Source organism: Dreissena polymorpha, chromosome 8 (genome assembly GCF_020536995.1).
Source record: "Dreissena polymorpha isolate Duluth1 chromosome 8, UMN_Dpol_1.0, whole genome shotgun sequence".
Lineage (NCBI taxonomy): Eukaryota > Metazoa > Mollusca > Bivalvia > Myida > Dreissenidae > Dreissena > Dreissena polymorpha.
Genome location: NC_068362.1, coordinates 103,738,376 through 103,757,187, shown reverse-complemented (window position 1 = coordinate 103,757,187; position 18,812 = coordinate 103,738,376). Strand labels below are relative to the sequence as shown.

At 32.1% G+C, this 18,812-nt stretch overlaps 2 protein-coding genes across 2 annotated transcripts in view; both read right to left on the bottom strand.

Moving 5' to 3' along the window:
* LOC127841417 (histone-lysine N-methyltransferase PRDM9-like) overlaps positions 1–18,812 on the bottom strand; it is a 209,716-nt gene that overhangs the window by 72,790 nt on the left and 118,114 nt on the right. The window lies entirely within an intron of this gene.
* On the bottom strand, positions 11,282–13,131 carry LOC127841418 (transcription intermediary factor 1-beta-like). Its single transcript, XM_052370239.1, has 2 exons — positions 13,040–13,131; positions 11,282–12,688 (listed from the first exon to the last, which is right to left on the bottom strand). The coding sequence occupies exon 2, from the start codon at positions 12,675–12,677 to the stop codon at positions 11,481–11,483; it is 1,197 nt and encodes a 398-aa protein (XP_052226199.1). The 5' UTR covers positions 12,678–12,688; positions 13,040–13,131; the 3' UTR covers positions 11,282–11,480.

Sequence of the window (18,812 nt, the reverse complement as noted above, 5' to 3'; positions counted from 1 at the left end):
CCAGCATAACTACTATTGACTATAAGAACAGATAATAGTTTACGCACAGTGGCTCGAAACGGTCGACACAATTCACATCATGATAACGTTTAATGCAAATGCTGTAAGTGCATAATGTAACACGTCGTGTGTTCAATCTTATTTCATTTGTTTGCAATATAATAGTGCATTTAAGTATATACTGATCGAATCGTTATATAGCATTTGCTGTTACATGTTTTCTCTTATACTAAATTTCAGCGGCTAAAACTTAAATGTCGTTCATAATTTAACAAGGCGAGCTCTGGACAATTCATACTTTACCTTTTTAAATACTGTATGCTCGGTTTAATATTTTGTTGTTTATTTAAGAATTATACATATCGCATAGAATATTGATTGCTGTTTGTTCAAGAAATGTTCATGTTGCATAGAAATACCGAAATAAGACCAACATGGCACGTTGAGATAATGGTTGCAACAATTTTGCTATATGAAACACAAATGCCACCATTTAATAACTATATGAATTTCAGAACTTAACAATGCCATGTATTGTATAACTTGCAACTAATGTAACCTCTGTTTTATGGTTTTCATAACTTTAAAATTAATTTAACATGAACGTAATAAGAACATTTATTGTTGAAACCAGGCTTGATAGCAATACATTGTACTAAGAATATCGTTATAAACCCGACTTGCCAATTAGATCCGTATGGTCTCGTTTAAAAAATTGTAATACAACATCTTTACTTAAACATGCTGGCTTGGGCGAAAACACAATTAGTATTTTTCTTAGGGTTGCATTTTGCATTGTTCTTTTCTTTCCATTGCACATCAATTATGTTATGAATATGAATTTGAATTCAGTTAAATGGAAAGATAAGGCATTTGAATCAATCAATATATATGAGAAGAAATATTACTTTTCGGTTATCTTCAAACATATATATGTTCGTACGAACCTTATACTAGTATTGCATGATAATTAATTTGATTGGTTTCGGTGGCTTATCTTTCCAATTTTCAAAAGTATGCTGTAACAGCCTCACAAAAACACGTTTGCCGACTTGTTAACCAAATACAGTTCAGCAAAAAGCATTCTATATTGTGTAAATCTCGAATACGTACATCTCTTTGGTGATTTTCTCACGTAAAACTATTTACTCCTTATTGCTTGTAAATGTTTGTTATATGTAATAAATCTGTAAAATTAAGTAAAATAAATAAAAAGTAATATCTTAATTCTTACGTATGTGATTATTCATGTAAAGTGCTTAATGTATTTGTGTTGGATCATTATTGGGATTTGTTCCTCGTTTTTTTTTAAAACTGTTCCCGCTCGCATGACTGTCCTTTTAATTGTTGTCTTAAATGCATATTTGGTCGCTTTTTGTTTGTTATTAAAATACATGTCCGAAAAATGAGCATGACAGCATCTTCAGTTCCCTCACAGGTTCTTCCTCTTTACTATCTATGACAGGTGTCCCGCAGTAAGTATCATACACGCACAAACTTCCTAGCTTCTCCCGAACATCAAGTTTGTAATTACTGCTGTTAGAAGAAATTTGACTTAACTAAAATACCATAGGTAATGTCAGTTTTCAATAAAAAATAACTTTTTAAAATTAATGATTAATGATTTGCAATCGTTTATTAGTATCATCTTGTACAGTTCATATAATCGAAAAAGAAAGCAACTGTGAATTATGTAGATTAAAAAAACGCAACAACACCTGAATAGTAAGTTGTCTCCATATTAAATCTGCAAGCAAATCCGTCTCAAACGTTGAGGTAATCGCGGAGTTCATCGGACAACCTGATATCAAAAATCACCGCTGTGCCATTATGTTGTAGTATTATGTCTGTGTGATTGTTGAAGCTCATGAGTGATAAGGACATTCATAAAGGCCAAATACAATTAAGCACAACTTCGAACCCTGTGCCTTCACACAATCCCTGGGAAACCTTATAACATTTCCTAAAGTACAGGATTAGTTTATGCGGATAAATGATATGTTTGTTTACATAGTAATTAAACTAATAATAATAATAATAATAATAATAATAATAATAATAATTATACAGTATGACTCATAATAGTAATATCAATAACAACAACAACAACAACAACAACAACAATAATATTAATCACTGGAATAAAGGTAGATGAATTATCATACAAATAATCATTAGTATTACTATATCTATAATAATTATAACACATAAATGAGTACATTAAAACAGAACTATGAAAGAAATAAAAGAAAAAAATTCAAACACATAAAAAGACATCGCCTTTCAAAAGAAATTAATACATTTTGCTGTACAAATGAATATGAAATTATATTGCGATATACGAAAACGTATATTCTAAATATTCTTAAGGTTTAAACACACATTCTTCATAATCATTATATAAAGGCAATAGAAAAAATATGAATATGAGATTTAAATAATAATGCCATATTTAAATTAATATTTTTACAACTTAATTTTACGTGCACGTTTGATGATTGGGTTCCTAAGTTCCAAATGTCAATTGTTCCATACGATTGTGAAGTGATCTGTACTTTTGGTTTTCTTTTCACACTTACAGCATAGCTTATAATTGTTCGTAGACTGTGCGATACGTTGTCTGAAAAGGGATACAGTTCATTCACAAATGATAGCACCAAATTCTTTGCAATATAATTTCAAATCATTGGAGGAATGAGAACATTTATCCACCGTAAGCAATTTGTAATTTAAATGCAAACATGTCAACTGGCAAGCTATGATACTTGTTATCTGTATACGGCCGCTCTAATTCGTACGTTTCCTTCGTTGTATCGTTTGGAACTTCCGGTTATCCGTTGTGAATATGCATTGACATGTTTAATTTCGTTTGAAAGTGTGTCGCAGTAACAATACGTATTACTCCTATCTCTGAATGGTCTAGTCCATATCACATCTGTGCAGAACTGGCGGGAAGGTCTTTTAATATGTTACATATGCATTAAGTGGCTATCCACAAAGAATGTTCATATCATATCATTGACCCATATTACGCACACAGAGGTATCAAACATCAAAACCAGTTCCTTAAACATTCATGTGGACAATTTAATAGAGGTTTACAGCTTACTATGTGGATATGCGCCAGTTCGCATGCTGGTTTTACAGCCAAGCACCAATATATTTAATTAACGGAAAGAAAGACTAGGGAAAATGTCTTTGCCACATCCATCCCGTTTAAACGGATGCATACATATTTTATTCTGTTAAAACAAAGGCCATGACGTATTATGTTCAATTTGTATATGTAGGACCGAAATAAATTAGCAAATATCCCATACTGACACAAAGGCACAGAAACATAAATCACTAGTCCCCCCCACTTGGTTTAAAAATTGATACATTTATAAATGTTTGCATTTTATTTGTTGACCGAACTTTATTTTTAATGCTTTTTGATGATAAAGTCTTCTTATAATTGTCTTCTTATAAATGTTTAAATCTGATATATTATACATTTAATATATTTAGATTTCTGCAAAAAGCAATCTGCAGTTGGCATACCACTTGTCAATCAGCAAAAAGCATGGAGTCCCGGCATTTCACAAATTTTTGAGTGTGTTCCATCTATAAATATAGATCATCGAATGAAATGTGGCGTGATTTTAATATGTGTTTTTAAAGACTACTTATATACAAAAAAAAACAAACATTTGATTTACAGCGCACACTAGAAAAATGCCAGACCAACCAACGCACGGGCAATTCATCGAATCTTTGACGTAATGATTGTATATCAGCAAAAGGCATGATGTCTTTACCTTCCAAAAATTCGATAAGTGTGATTTAAGTATAAATCTTACTATTCATGTAGACGATCTCATCGGTTGAAATGTGGCGTGATCATTAAAAATGTCAACCTATGATTACGGTACTTAAATAATGTAATAATTGTAATTGCCAAAGTAAAATGTAAGTAAACTGTCAGACCAACGGACGTATTGCCAATTAAATAGAATACATTTTGTATAATGATGGCATAAGGAGTAAACCAAGTTGAAGGACACAAAATGTAATATCATCAGGCCACACCAAGATGACTTGGCCACATTTTACGAAACATTACAATACTTTATAATTAATAACCAAGATAAAAATATTATAATCGGTGGTGATTTCAATACTGTCCTGAACCCATTATTAGATAAAAAGAATGGAAACCTTTATACTCATCCTAAAATAGAAACATTTTAAATAATATAATTGAAAACTACAATATGATAGATATCTGGCGTACAGTATACCCAAACGAAAGCAAATTCACCTGGCACTCAAACACAAAACCAACAATATTTTGTAGATTAGACTATTTTTTAATATCTGAATCTCTTTGCAACATTATTGACACATGTAACATAAAACCAGGATTAATGACTGACCACTCTCTAGTTGAACTTAAACTGCACAATATACAACCTGAAAGAGGCCCAGGATACTTTAAAATTAACAACAACATCTTATTAGATACACAATATCAAACACAAATAAAACAGGAAATATTAAATACAGTTCAAAATAATAAAGATGCAAACCCAAACACCTTATGGGAAGTAATTAAAGGAAATATACGTAACACAACAATTAGATACACATCATTTAAACAAAAAGACACACACAAACTTGAAACTGAAACCATCAAAACCATTGAAACACTTGAAAAACGATTTCATCAAACAAACAAAAATGCTACCACCGACATTGAAAATAAAATAACATTAAAAAAAAACAAATATTAGATGGAATCTATCATACACATCTCAATGGAATAATACTAAGAGCGCGTGCACAGCATGTTGAACACAATGAAAAAAAATACAAAATACTTCGCAAACATTGGAAAAAGTTGAAGTGAACAAAAAACTGTACACAAATTAGTAATCAATGGCAAAGATATAACAAACAGAACTCAAATACTAGAAGAACAACGTTTATTTTTCGAAACCCTCTATAAACGAAAAATGTTGAAAATAACACCCTATTTAAAAATACACATCACGCTTTAAACCAAGAGGAAAAACAACTGTGCGACGGATTGCTTAATGAATATGAATGTGGATTAGCCCTAAAAGAAATGCAAAATAATACAAGCCCAGGATCTGATGGCATCACAATCGAATTTTATAAAATATTCTGGAATGATATAAAAACACATCTAATTAATTCACTTTACTATTCATGTAACAACGAAAACTGGAAAAAACTTAGAATCCTTATCAAATTGGAGCCCGATTAGTTTACTAAACAATGATTATAAAATTGCAACTAAAAGTATAGCAGACAGAATAAAAAAATATTACCATCAATCATTTCAAAATCTCAATCTGGTTTCATAAAAGGACGTTACATGGTGAAAACGTTCGTCTTATCCAAGAATGCATAAACTATTTCAACAATTCAAACAATCCTGGTCTAATATTCTTTGCTGACTTTGAAAAGGCATTCGATTCGCTTGATCATTCATGTATGTTCTCTTGCTTAGAAAATATGAACGTTGGTGAAAGTCTCATTCAATGGGTCAAACTATTCTATATTATATTAACAGTAAAATCATTAACAATGGCTTCTTTTCAAACAGTTTTAACATCGAACGAGGGGTTCGACAAGGATGTCCACTCTCATCATCGCTATTTATTATTTGCATCGAGTATCTATCACATCACATCCAATCAAATAAACAAATAAAATGCATATCACTAGAACCTGACGAAGAAATCAAACAGTCCCTATTTGCTGACGATGCAACTTATTTTTTAAACGACAATTACGATTCTTTCCATAACCTAATACAGTCACTAACCCTTTACGGAATGACATCGGGTCATAAACTAAACAAAAGTAAATGTACTGTGCTACGAGTAGGTAAATTAAAACAAAGTAATGTCCAATATAAAAAAGAAATGAAATTTAATTGGACATCCGATGAAGCCACAACGTTAGGAATTACTTTCACAAATAATGAAAAGGATACAGTTCTTAAAAACATACTATCTAAATTAAAGAATTTTAAAAACTGCTTAAAATCATGGCATCACCGTAAACTTACACTAATCGGAAAAAACACTGTATTGAAAGCGTTTGCACTTCCTTAATTAATGTATGTATTAACAGTTCTCCCAAATCCACCAAATGATGTTATTAACGATATAAAATCAGCAATATTTAATTTCGTATGGGACGGTTAGCCTGCTAAAATAAAACGAACTCAGTTAATTCAATCTGTAAAAAGTGGAGGTATCCAATTAACGAACATTGACTCATTCTTGAATGCAATCAAATGCAGCTGGGTTAAAAGATACCTAGATAATACCAATACGAGTAAATGGAAATTATTCTACCAAAAAATTCTAAAAATATATGGTGACTCTTTACTCTTTAAATGTAACATCAGCAATACTATCTTACATGAAATTGCAAACGAAAACATATTTCTGTCTGATGTTCTATCAGCATGGAGTGATGTCACTCATAACCTAGAAACCCAAACCAGCAGTAAAACTATTTTATGGAACAATAAAGACATAACTTCAAACAATAAGAATTTTTTCTATACAGATTGGTTTGAACGAAGCATTAAATATGTCGACCAATTATATGACTACAGAATTAAGGATTTCTACTCTTTTGATGATATATGCTACATATACGGAATACCTTCAAATAATTTTCTGAAGTACTACACACTAATCAAAACGATTATTAAATACATATTAAATCTGAAATCAATACAAATAATACACCAGGTACTCAAACAACATTCGTAGAAAACATACTTGGAAGAAAAAACAAAACGAATAAAATATTTTACACACTACAAATTTAAAACCCTACAGAAAACTCCAAAACCCAAAATAAATGGCAAGTCCTTTTCGGAGAACATGAACTTAATTGGAATCACATATTTACCATGCCATATAAAGCAACTATTGAAAGCACACTGAGAAATTTTCAATATAAATACATCCATAGAATTATAGCTACAAATAAATATCTCTTTAAATGCAAATTAACTTACTCAAATCTGTGTGACCTCTGCGGTGAAAACATCGAAACTATAGAAAATCTTTTTTGGGAGTGCAAACACATCCAGCCTATTTGGAATCAATTAGTATCTTTTCTTGAACAACAGCAACTAAACGTTAAACTATCTTTCTTAAATGTAAGTTTTGGAAGTTACTCATTAAAATCAATAAACTGTAATAATATTGTGAATTTTATTCTTATATTGATGAAATATTTTATCTTTAACATGAAGTACAAAAAACAAGTACCAAATTTTAATTGTTTTGTCCATAGACTTAAACGAAAAATCCAGATTGAGAAAGAAATAGCCCTCAGTAATGACACATTACAAATCTTTGAACAAAAATGGAATCGGATTAAATTCTCATAATGTTTGTCCACCTATAAACATTTCACTCTAATGTTAGTTTATCTTTCTAAAATATTTTTGTATATGTTTTTTTTCAATCTTATAAGATCATTGTAAATATACAACAAAACACACAAGTCCAGTATGCTTTCTTCGAACTTTATACAACTCATCATTTTTCATAACTATTCTTCTGTTATTCTTTTCTTTTCTCTTAAAAAAAACACCTACCACAAACAACCAAAGAAAAAACATATTAGCCCAGTTTTTTTGTTTTTAATTTTAAGGAAACCAAAAATGTATATGTATTACTATATCTTGTATAACATGCCTGAACTTTATTGCTTTGTACAATCACTATTTTGTATGATCATATACATGTATGCATTGTATGTATTATATTGAATAAAAAAATAAATACATAAAAATACATCAGGTAATATTAGATCTTTAAGTTTCTTTACAGATTTAAATATTTACTTTATAATTGAAGCATTTAGTATTAACACATTTCATTAATGTAAAGCCGGGGTATTACTCGTTGTTTTATGAGTAAAGGAATGACATATTAACTAATCACAATTATTATTTTACTAAAGTTCATCATTTACAATGTGTGACGGCACGTGCTTTGAGACATCATCATAAATGAACAATTGAATACGTATTCCATTACATTACTTGATGACTCGAGTCATGATTTAAAGAGTACTGCTATTCATTTCCTTTTTCCTGGTCAAGAGCGCTGTATTTGTTCAGTTAAAATCAGTATGTATATAATGCACAATTTTTACTTGCTCAAGTATTCAAATATTGCATTACTTAAAAGCCTTGGTTTGTTTTGTCCAAGCCTCTTACGTATGTTAGTGGACAATAAGCCTGCTCACACACATATCAGACTGAAGCAATGTCTATTTAATTTTTTTCTTCCTGATGATTCACGTACAAGTATGTAAAAACTTCGTATGGATGAAGGCTTAAACATGTCTAGTTTTGTATGGCATACTTGTTCAGACCGATTGAATTTTTGAGATAGCGTGTTTAGATCTATATCGCGCGAAGCTTTGCAATAGACACATCACAATCATATTGTGTTTTTAATGTTTGTTTTGTTTGGTTTTTAATAATAACTTTCCTGTGATGGTTTTTGTTACATTATTTTGAAGTACAAATAACTTCCTCTACACAACATGCAATCAGAGAAGCATGTACCATGAAACAATACTTTACCGAATTCATTGCAATTGTTAACGTCCGATCTAAATAAACGATACAATAAGATTCGTAGTTTAGTTTACGTAATTTTTCAGGTGATAACACACACACACACTCACGCGCACACGCGCGCACGCACATGCTCGCACGCACGCATGCACGTACGCACTCACATACATACAAAAAATACAAATTTTGTTTAAATGGTTCGAGAAAAATATCTAGCAATTTAAGAGCATATACAAAACATAGTAAAATATTTCTTGATTCTATAATTGTTAGTACTTTGCGGTTGGCATTTTAAAGATAAACGAGTTCTTATGGTTGAGAGCATGGGCACTTATATAAAATTTTATACGTACTTGAAGAGAAGTTCTGTTGGTTGAAAAATATTGTATGAAATGGATGCATTTTTTATTATTTGTTTCATATTTGTTTTAAATAAGGGCAATTTCTGCTTCTGTCTGTACTTTTATCTTGAGATAATTTAGAAAAATATTGAAATTTGGGATGCAGTTCTTTATTTTCATGTTAAATATAAAAGTTTTCATTATAATATTTATAGAATTAAGAAAATTAGTGTATACTTTTTTTTCGATAATACAAAGGAAGGCCAATTCTTTGCTTAATTTTATTTCAATGTTTACGTCTTTAAGAAAGTGTTGGAGAAGTGGATCCATGTTTGATTATTCGTTTTATGTTTGTTTTTAATAAGGATAATGTCTGCTTCTATCTGTACTTTTATCTTGAGATAATTTAGAAAAATATCGAAGTATGGGATGCATTTCTTTATTTTCATGTTAAATTTAAAAGTTTTCATTATAATATAAGTATGATTGTATACTTCTTTGTCGATAATACCAAGGCAAGCAAAAAAAAAAAGATGACTTGGCCGTCTAGTCTATCTCATTGTTTGTTAAAGATAAAACAAGAGGCCCATAAGGGCCTGAATCGCTCTACTAGCTAGAATCAATAGGGCTCAAGCCCTTGATAGTATGAACAATCTGAGTAAGCTTTAAATAAACAGACCCAAAATGGGAAATTTATCGCATAAACAAGAAGAAACGTAAAATTTAAACTTCAAATGGCTCCTTTTCAAAAATAAGTTGGACAAATTCTCTTCACTCTCAATGGGGTTCTGGCCCTTGATGATATAAAACATCCGTTGAAGTTTCAAAAGGATAGAACTTTATATGTAAACAAACAAGAAATGTGTTTGTTGGAAACACTATGTCCCCTTCTGCACCGCTTTGAATTTTTTTGACCTTTGACCTTAAAGGATGACCATGACCTTTCACCACTCAAAATGTGCAGCTCTATGAGATACACAAGCATGCCAAATATGAAGTTGATATCTTTAATATTGCAAAACTTATGGCAAAATATTAAAGAATTTCATTTTTTTCTCAAATTCAAATGGAGATAATTCTGGATTTAAAACTCCGATATTGCTCATTTTCAATAGGGTTTGACTCATCATTCAGATAAAGACACTGTGCAAGTTGGGAAATGATTGGATGAAAACTGTAGACTTTATTGCGTAAACAAGCCTTATTTCATAATTTTCTCCAATTCAAGGGGAGATAATTCTGGACTTTTTACACTGATGTAACCCATTTTCGAAAGATTCGAATTCTCATTAATATTAAGACACTGAAGAAGTTTTAAAAGAATCGGATGAAAACTGTGGACTAAATTGCGTAAACAAGCCGTATTTCCCAATTTTATCAAATTCAAGGGGAGATAATTCAGGACTTTTTACTCTGATGTAACCCATTTTCAATGGGGTTCGAGTCCTCATTAATATAAAGACACTGAACAAGTTTAAAAAGAATCGGTTAAAAACTGTGGACTTTATCGCGTAAACAAGAAAAAGTCTAACGCACGCACGCTCGCGAGGACGGACGGACGACGGAAACCACGCCATGACATATGCTTTTCAGGCCTTCGGCCAGTAGAGCTAAAAACTGTTTTAAAATGTCTTCCCGAAAAAAGGTGAAATATTTAATCAATTTGTTATTGAGATATTAATAAATAGCATAATATTGGCAGGTTTCGATAATAGCCTTGACAAACGATAGTGGATCGACGTCTTTAGAGTTTCAAAATGAACAAAACTTGAAGATGTTCCAATTGCATTGAATGACAAAAGAACATCCAGACAACGAATCAACAAACAATCACAACAACGTATATAATGCACCAAGTACTAGATGTCCACATCCTTAAAAAATATTGGAGGTATTATACAATTATGTCAATAATGATTTTGATTATAATAAACGCACACGAGCTAAAATTTTATTGCATTATGTATCGGGGAATAAAAGAGAGAGATCGAGGCCCAGTATAAAACACCACTAGTGCCGGTATTCATGGAATTTAATACACGCAGCAACACACAATGCTATAAAGATATCAAGTTATGGCGATATATCTTTTATTTACTAAATAAATCTTTTAAACAACAAATATAAAGTAGTCACACCACACTATGGTGTATCAAACCATTACTTTTACATTAATTCTTGTTCAACGAAAGCAAAATATGCCGATTGCTTTCATTACCAACCGGATAATTAAATACAAATAAAACCTTGAATACAATCTGCTCTCTCGAAAACCAAACCAAAGCACATGTTTCATTTTCCGAAATTCGCATTGGGTAACACTTGGTGAATGCATCGAAACGAAATTGGGACTAATTGAAAAATATCAGTGTTATTGAACAGAAGAACAACTATGTTATATGTAAAGGTTCTTGTCATACACGTATTCTGACACTACTACATCGTTTTAAAATTATCTGTGTTAAAAATTTCACAAAGAAAGTTTTTTAAGCGATTCAACTACGGCCTTACTTACATATCTCTTGTTTAACTTCAACAAGGTTTTTTATTGCTTCAATTATATTATCTAACAAAGTATGTGTAGATCTTGGAGGGGGACGTCGCGGTCTTCCGTCCTGTGGAATAAGCAATTCATTTTCCAAACGAAGATTTAGTAAAGAGGGCTGCATTTTCTTATCAAGAACGATGCGTTTCTGCGTGAATTCTATTTGCCATGTCGCGTTAGCATCAACATAGTTTGCCTGATTACGCATGTACAAATATTTCTGAACTTCGTCACCATGAGAAAGAACACCGTCAAGCTCCTCCTTCTTGTTTAGAATATCGACCTTTTTCGCAGTTGCGTTATTTAATGTAATCTCTGACGACCTTAGTATTTTGGATTTTTCCGCCATAAACGCCTTTTTTACTGAGCTTCGAAGACTTTCATATGCATCGTTTATACGAAGTTTAAATTCGTTCAGCTGTTTGTCTATATTTTCATAACTTGTGGCAATACGTGACGGCTCTGCTTCTAGTTCGAGGCACAGAGTAGAAACACGCTTTAAAGCGTTGTCTATCATGTCTGTTCTTTGTTTAATACTAGCTTCGTAGGTTTTATTGTCTTTAATGACGTCACTTATAAGCATTACGTTATCACATTTTCGATGCGACGTGAAAGCGCATTTACTACAGCAAGGTTGGTCATGATCCTGGCAAATAAACTCCAAATGTTCATTTTCATGATTTGGACAGCGATTCAGTTCCTGTAACGAATCCTTTACTTTGGATGAAGGCGCCTCTTCTGACGGCCGTAACTGATGACTCCTCATCAATTTGTACTTTTTGTGAGTTTCTCCACAGACCGTACACATGTGTTCGTGACAGCCCATACAATATACCGTCGCAGTCTCATTTTTACTCTCGGTTTTGCATGCGAGGCATGTCTGCCTTCTTTCCAAATGAGATTGCATCTCACGATCCACAGGGAATTGATTTACTAGTCTATCTGATGGTTCAATAGTTATACGAATGTCAGTATTGGTAGAAGCCCGGCACAGAGGACAAGGGAAGGCAGACTTTCCGTCATGTCGTTTCACGACCCCACACAAACATTCGTGGCAAAACATGTGCTTACATGGCAATATTCTTGGATTCCGAAAGGTTGTCCGACATACTGAACATTGTGTATCATCCTCAGTTATCTTTTCTCTTTTAGTTGCCATTATTGATGATACTGAAATTAAAATTGTTAATGTTACAACTGTTTTCAATAAAAAAAGAAAACAGTAGTATGTACATGGATGCTTTCCTGACATCGACCATGCAATGAAAAAGGAAAATCAATAATGTTATTCACATCAATTTTATGTGCTGCAAAATTCTCTTCGTAAACATATTGAAGAATATCAGCTATAATCAACTCATAATTTAATATTCTTTCTGTATATTCACGTCTCAGAATTTACTCGTTTACTAAACACGTTAGATCCTCACAACCGCAAGCTAGTTATTCATTGCTTTAAATATAATACAGTTATCAGAAAAAGAAGTAGGTAACAAAATTCATTTTACAAAATGCACTCACTTTCAATGCTAGGTTGTGTAGATCCGTTGATGGTTCAAACAGAGTATACTTGTAATCATACGCTTCAGTGTATATATAGGGACAGGTTTCACTTTGATAACTCAATAAGTTTCGAATTTCGCAATACAGTCAAATTCGTTGGCTCCATGCCAATTTTTTAAGCTTGGTGACTTAACAATCGTGCATGCAAAGATTATTGCACTGATACAGTTAAAGACAAAAGTAATCATGAAACAAATTAATAAGATCAATCTCTCGATAAAGTATAAACAACTTACATGCTTTTTTCATACATATGCTATTAGCGACTTTAGGCTGTCAAGTTGTGTAGCTCTATTATTACCAATAAATTAACATCGCTAAGGAGGCCTTAGGTACCATAGTAAAAGTTTGAGCTTTTTGGATGGCTTCTAGCTGATAATGATTGTATGACTTTAACTGTTAATCCTATTTCTTAGAGATGTGTCACACATTTTTTGAATGGAATCACACGATTTTTTCATGCTTAAAATTACAAATGCAAACAAATAATCATATCCTAAATAGGTCACAAGTTCTTTAGGCAATCGTGCACATTGTAAGATTGGATGTCTGAGTAGGTTGAGCACATTTCAGGATCAAACCACCTTCTGCTTGGTGTGAGTGTTGCTGAGCTGGTCCACCCATCGCTTCATCCAATAACACCACTCTGTGTACTTAAATGTGCACTGAAACAGAAATATATATATATATATATATAGTATAATGTCACGAAAACAAGATCCATAGATGGACGGGCACTTTTCTGTGAACCTCAAATAGTGATACTATCAAGGGAGGCTACTGTCAAGAGTACAAGGTACGATACCGCCGTCAGTTCTCTTCCTTTTAAGTTTCTGTAAACAAGTCAAAGTATAAACGGGCGGATTAATTTTCAGGACATGATATAATTATACATGATTGAAATAATTAGAATTATAATCATGTTGAAAATAAGGCATTACATACCCGGTATAGGAAATGATAGAGACTGCCATTGAAAGCACATCGTGTTGTTAACACTGATACTATGTTTTCTTCAAATTTATTACAAAGCGTGCATACTATAATATGTGGTGAGAAGTATGACCCTAAATTTAATTAAAATGACATCAATGCCTGGTTTATTCATTTAATTGATCAGCCTCATCAAATTAAACGACATAATATGAAATACAACCAATACAATATTACATTGATTTTTACCGGATTCTCCAGTCACAATTCCGGACAGAGGGAATTTATACATGGTTCACTGTCAGCGTTCTGGGCAGACAGGATGTCCGTAGGGTACCGCACATAATACCCGACCTGCGTTGTTTACACCGGGTATTGCGGTCTCCCTTCAGGGCAGGCGAGTTTTCCGCCGGGTAATTCAATCATAAATCTGGATAGACAGTGTTTCCACCGTGTACTACGTACAAAAGTCATACCTGACAAAATATAACTTGCAAATGCCATTATACCTAACATGCGGAATTTCTACCGCGTACTCTAATCACGATACAAAACAGGCGGGTTTTCCGTTGGTTTCCTAAGGTAAACATAACGAACAGGCACACTTGCCACTGGGAACTTCGGTCAACATTTAAATCTAGCAACATGTGTTCCTGTTACCATATCGGGTATGTTTGGTTTTATTGCGGGAACTCCGGTCATAATACCGGGCAGGTGGGGTTTTAACAGGGTACTAAGGTAACCATATCGGAGCGGCGGGGTTTCCTACAATTCCAAAGATCAGGATAATTTTTTACCCTTAATCCTATGATCTGTTGTGTCTGTTTGCGCAAACGCGATTTGAAGTCATTTGTTTTCTTGCCGAATAGATAAGTTTGTAGCAACAATCTTGGGTTAAGGGTTAGGGATTTATTACAATCAACTTATAACAATCAATGGTTCGTTATTGCCATTAGTCAGGCCACATGTTAACCAATCAAAACAGTATGACTACGATTTCCGATTTCAAATGACTGTAATTCTTATTTATTGTCATCGTGAATTTAATTTGAGAACTAACATGGTTTACATTCGTCTTCATAGCATGCCGTATTAAATCATTGTGATACAAATTATTTTTTAATGCAACCAAAGTTCACAACAATGTCTCTTAAAGTAAACTGTTTAATGACATCAACGAATATTATAGTTATTTAGTGTCCTTGTTAATTGTTCAGCAAGATAATATTACGCATTAAACAAAAATGGGTTATAAGTAGAGCTATTTAAAACTAATGTATAACTTTTTTAATCAATAAAAACCCACGGCAAAATGTGACACTTTATACGGAAATTAATTGGACGTAGACATTCGAGATGAAATGCACCGCATATAACACTCATTTTTACGAATACGACACCATATTTGTGAAAACATTAAACTTTTCTGACGAATTAAATGAATTTATTTCCTGATTTGCGTAGTCATAAACGAAGTTGATCTTTATTTTCCGTAAATTTACTTTTGTTTTCTTAAATCGTATCAGACGTACATTGTTGTGTAAATATAAAAATGTTCTTGATTATTATAATCAATAAAAATCGCCTATACTTGCAGGTATATTGTGCAAACGATTGTGTTGGGGCAGACTGCGTTTATGAACTTTCTAAAGTGTTTTCTTGTGAGTGTTTTTATCAGTTTTACGAAATTAAAACAAAAAAGATAAATGTTAATATCTACGAACTTAAATTTATATGACCTAGATAGACTAATAAAGAAAATGACGAAACTACTGCGCGAGCAACACCAAGAACTTTCATCTAACTATTTTGTTTCCTATTTGCTCAGTAACGTTTTCTTGCAAACATGAAATACATTGAAGAAAACACTCAACATCTCGGAGGTATTTATCACTTGAAAATAGCGGCATCCGGGCCAGGTTTTAAAATCTTGCTACATATCCCGTATATACAGCCATGGAACCAGTTGGGGATTACCAGAATCGACCATATTCCTGCGAATTTTTGGAGACTATCATTGAAAAAAACAATGACGATGAAGGTGAGTCTACTGACAGTTGACAGACGGCCATTAAGGTTGAAGATAACGATGTCTTCCTATTAGACAAATTCCTTTCTTCGATCGATGATGTAATGAAAAACCCTCATGAAATTGTTGAACCAACTGAACCTCAAGAGGAATCCGATAAATATTAAGAAGTAAAACTCCAGTTGCTGGAGCAGTATTGGATTCTTATTATATACAATTAGTTTGTCCTTTATTTAAGGCAAGTGACCGATTGCCAAAACAGTAGAAAAAAGCACAAAAAGCACAATACAAAACAACATAAACACATATAAGAAAATACAGCTGGGGTCACCGCCTTGAAACGGTCAATGCAAAGCATTGGGGGTTTAAACCGGTTTTAGAACGCTCAACCTCACACTTGGCCCAGCAATATTCATGATACATTTAATTGTAAATAAAATTTAACCTCATAGCATTGTAACTCAAATTAAACAATAATAAAAGTGAATTAAAACGTATTCAGTTTAATTACCATTTAATTACTCAATGGTAGGAAAGATACCAGAGCAAGAGAATTACAACTTTTTGAGGATCGATGAAATGAAACTACGAACAAGTGTCAACTGCATTCCTTCTTTATAGAAAAAGATTTAAGAATATTGCGTCATGAAGTTAATATTTCAGATAATCATCGCGCAAATACAGGAAGAAGCAGCATAATGGGTGTAAAGATCCATATTACATAGCTTGGTTGTTTATGTGACTGCTAAAAAATAAGTCAAACAAGAAACGCATGTCAGAGAGAAAACACAATAAAAATTGAACGCTTCAAACTCAAAAGCCTATGCATGTAGATTAAAAATTAAAATAGTGAAAGTATGAAGCGATGACGTCACAAAAATCTATGTAGCCAGGAACAGAGAAAGAATATCATATGACGTAATTAACAAGCGAAGACACGATGACGTGAACAAAATCCAGGGGCAGAGCAGTCACATAAAATAAAAATATTAAAGGGGCGGTACTGTAAAATTGAGTTACTAATAAAACCAGGTTAGGTAATTAAATATTTAAGAATCAAACGTTTAAAATAGTAATTCCATTAATGATTCCAAATTTTAAGAGAAGAAAGATTTAGTGAATCGAAAACGAACAAGCACTTGTTTTTAAGTACGTTAACATCATATTCTTTTGATAAAAATGAGTTTATTAAATTGAAAAGTTTAATTTAAACATTTTCTTTAAGATATTTTAATTTGCGAACGCGCTTCAAAGCATCTCCATAAAATGATGGTTGGGGAATTCCATTACTTAAATGCCATTTTAAAGAAAAATTATATTTAGAAATTAAATCACCATACTGTTTGTGAAATTTAGCGAATTTACTTCTAAGGTTATGATACAAAAAACCTTGTTTTAACAATTTCTTCGCTAAAATACGATTACGATCATTAAAATCTATAATACATGAACATGCTCTGGCATAATGTACAAACTGCGAAATGTAAATACCATAGGACGGACCTTTAGGGATGTTGCCATCTAGGAACGGAAAATTCACAAAATCAAAGTTAAAGTCATCCCGTTTGTCGTATAAACTAGTTTTAATCATATTATTATTAATAGTAAGATGTAAGTCTAAATACGCAGCGTCTGTATTGGATTGACACGATCTATTTAAGACTAGTTCGTTTGGGTAGATTTTGTGAATATATTGCTCAAAGAATGGGTTATCTAAATTAAGTATGTCATCAATGTACCTACTAGTAAGGTTAAAATATTGAATTTAATCTAGTTGTTTAGTTTTAGATAATTCTAACAAACAATCGCTTTCATAACAATATAAAAAAAGATCAGGTATAAGTGGCACACAATTGGTACCCATAGGAACTCCAATAATTTGTTTAAATAATTTTCCATTAAATTCAACAAACAAGTTATCCAGAAGAAAAGTAAGTGCTGCACAAAAGTCAAGACAAGTCCAAATGATGTAATTATCTAATATCTGATTAGTAAAAAAAGTTGTTTTAGTGTTCAAAGCTAGATATGAACACTTCTCTCTTGCAAAAGTTTGTTTCAATCAAAGAAACAAGTTTGGATTTTATTAAAGCGTGAGGAAGCGTTGTATTTAGTGTAGAAAAATCATACGTTCTGACTTGTGACCCCTTATATTTTTTCTTTTCAATTTTATCAATCACTTCTAAGGAGTTTTTTTATTGACAAAAATACGTTAATATTACTATTTTCATAAACGTTATTACAATATTTAGCTATATGATATCTAATAGCACTCAATGCAGATGCAAGATACACTGATAATTGCTTGGTGATACAAGACATTGAATTAGCAATAAAGCGACTTTTATATGGCGTTTTATGTAATTAAGGTATCCAGTAAAGTGATGGCAATTTCTTGTCAGTAGTATTAACTATTATATTTAATTTTTTGCATTCGGCAATATGGTCGGTAATAATTTCATTAGGTTGCTTATTGTAATCACAATATGAAGTAGTTTGTGAAAGTTCTTACGAAATAGTTTGAACATAAAACACTCGTCATATTATTATAACATTATTAGCAGCCTTATCTGCAGAAACTATGACGAATTTAGATTTTAAGTATTCAAGCAATTTAATAAGATTGTGTTTATTAAATTTAGGTGAATGTGGTAGGGCCAAAGGAGTTGTATTATAAAAAATTATTTATTCAAGGCCATACTTAATACTTTTGTTTTCCATTCATTGAGTGCAGTAATTTCAGTATTTTCCTTTCTGAACCATTTAGTGCAC